This window comes from Ictalurus punctatus, chromosome 27 (genome assembly GCF_001660625.3).
Source record: "Ictalurus punctatus breed USDA103 chromosome 27, Coco_2.0, whole genome shotgun sequence".
Lineage (NCBI taxonomy): Eukaryota > Metazoa > Chordata > Actinopteri > Siluriformes > Ictaluridae > Ictalurus > Ictalurus punctatus.
In genome coordinates this window covers 1302501-1305111 of record NC_030442.2, presented here as the reverse complement: position 1 = coordinate 1305111, position 2611 = coordinate 1302501, and the positions used below count along the sequence as shown (strand labels likewise).

At 41.6% G+C, this 2611-nt stretch overlaps 1 protein-coding gene across 1 annotated transcript in view; it reads left to right on the top strand.

Annotated features, from left to right (window-relative positions):
* Window positions 1-2481: 2481 nt before the first annotated feature.
* The window catches only part of pth2rb (parathyroid hormone 2 receptor b), a gene marked incomplete at its 5' end in the record, with an annotated part of 33427 nt that continues 33297 nt past the window's right edge, over window positions 2482-2611 (top strand). The window contains one exon of the mRNA XM_017458368.3: window positions 2482-2611. Coding sequence (XP_017313857.2) covers window positions 2482-2611 — 130 coding nt within the window.

Below are 2611 nucleotides of genomic sequence, written 5' to 3'. Positions count from 1 at the left end.
AACAACAACAACAACAACAAAACCTGCCATTCCCGAACATGGCAGTGACTGGATAAAACTTAAGGCAATAATGTATTTTCTTTACAATATATTTACTGTTTACTCTAAGACCGGTCAGCATTGAGAGCACGACCGAGTAAACTGCAAGGAGATCCGAGACAAAAGGCCAAGACATAATCTGCCTTGATGAGTCCACTTGAACGTTTAGAAGCAGCTAGGAGAGCATGATCATCTTTATTGATCTGTGCACATCGATTAGTCATGAAATCACCCTCACTGCTGTGGTTATTGTCAAGACTGTGTAATTATCTCTTTTATGTGGACCTGGATCAACCAGAGGAGCAGGACACAATGTCACAATGTCCAAAAAAAAAAAATCATTGTTTTTTTATTCAGTGTGCACTCTGTGTAGGCTGTATCTCTAATCGACTTTATCATTCTGACCCCCCCCCCCCTCCCCCCTTCCCCCTTCCCATTTCTGTCTTTCTGTTTATTCCTCCCACTCTCTTTCTCTTGAGCCCGTGAGCAAAATTACGCAGGGGTTTAAGTCCATTCCGCTGGAGTAATGGAGCAAGCGGTGGTCTTGTTTCTCGAGTTCTGCACCTGAGGGATGAGTAGCCAGAAAGGAAAAGTGCTCTCCTGGATTTTTCCACATCATTTTTGCTCACTTTCTTCGTTAAGACTCGCGGCTTCGTCGCGCCGATGATGAAACACTTTGGAGAAGGTTTTACGCGTAAAGTCAGGATCATCTTTTGCGCCTCCGTCAACCACCAGACCGAAACGCTTCAGCTGTAATCGGGATTCTCTCTCTCTCTCTCTCTCTGGTGTTTACTGTAAATCTGAACTGGACGCATCTACCTGCGCATAATGAAGTCGATGGCTGCTGGTGCGTAAAATTTGGAGCTGCCAAAAAACAAACCTGTTCTTGCATGTGAGTGGACCCCCCCCCCCCTCCCCCCATCCTGGTTACCTCCAAATCACTCGGATCAAATCGTGACTTTTACAAACATATCCACTGTATTCTAAGCAGCCGGTGATTTCAGCATGCTGAAGGCGCTGTGTGTACAAGTTTTGCTCTGGAGTTTGGCCAAGGCGCAGGTGAGCAAGCGAATCTCTCTCCTTTCTTCTTTCCTTCTCTTTTCTTCTTTAATTCCTCGCAGCTTCACAAACGCTCCAGAACAACAAACACACCAAGTCATGTATTGATTGATTGATTGATTGATTTGGATATGGAGTGACCCATGTGCTTTCTTTAGCTAACACATTACTCAGTATATCTACAGGGACGGAATAAGAATGAATTAAATGCAGGATGTTGTTGTTGTTGTTGTTGTTTTCTCCTCTATGCAACATTATTAGATATGGGACCAAATCTTTAGTTCATGCTCATTTAAATTAGCAGGACGCAGGAAAAGCAGGAAAATACCTTGACTAATTAATGCACTGCCAATTTTAATTTTCATAATAATAATAATAATAATAATAATAATAATAATAATACAAAATGATATGCAGAAATGCCTCTAATATAATGATGCTGATTTTATTAGAACCTGCAATCATTAAGAGATAAGAGATGGCAAGTAAAATGTCTTAATAAGAAAGACATGCTGGTTATTTGGGCACCATAATTGTTGAGTAATAAGAATTTTTAAAAAAAGAAGAAGAAAAAAAAGAATCAATTCTCCAAATAAAACAATGAATGATATGAGCTTTCCATCCAGGTTTATTCCTGTAGGATAAATATTAGGGTTTCTGGGCAATCAAGTTCACATCCAAGCCATGGGAAATGACAGAAAAACACAGTGTCACTGCCTGAATCCAGTAAGCTGGCACAGAACGTTTTCAGTGGCAGTCCTGTAAGATATTCAGAATGAGCGGCCGATTCGTTCTGCAGCTGCTGACAGATTCGTTGTGTGTGTGACTGCTGTGTGATCAGAGTGTGATCATCAAGACATGTCCACAAGAAAGCTCGGGTAGCGTCTTCTCGTTCGACTGTGAATTCATGAGTACTTGACGTCGTTGTTTTGGAGCTGTTGAGTGTGAAAATAGACATCCTGAAGAATCATCTCAGTTGTGTCCTGTTATTTCCTGAGTTGCGGGGAGGGAGGGAGGGATTCGGGGTTGTTAAGCTCTTGTATTGTACTTTTGGCTCCAACAACCATCCATCTCTTTTATCTTAAAAGCTTCTCTCTTTTTTTTTTTTTTCTTTTCAGTTTCCCTACACTCCCTACAAAAATACCTACACTTTTTAAACACGTAAACAAATCATTAAAGACTCTTCTTCCTGAGTGTCGTGATTGGACACTTGAACAAACACAAATTTATACTCTAAGGAAATAGGTAACGGTCAAAGTTCCCGAACAAAGAAAATTCACAGGCGGCATATGTCAGGCGAAGTCTTTTAGGTGGACATTTTGTCACATTTACACTATTGTACATTACATCGAAGGGTGCCAATACTTCTGGAGCTGATCGCACGGGTGCGACTCTGTTCTCTATTCACAGCTGGTGGATCCCGAAGTGGGACTCACTGCACAAGAACAGGTTCTCCTGCTGTACGACATCAAACTGCAGTGTCTCCAGAACATTTCTGGCCATGATCCCGATG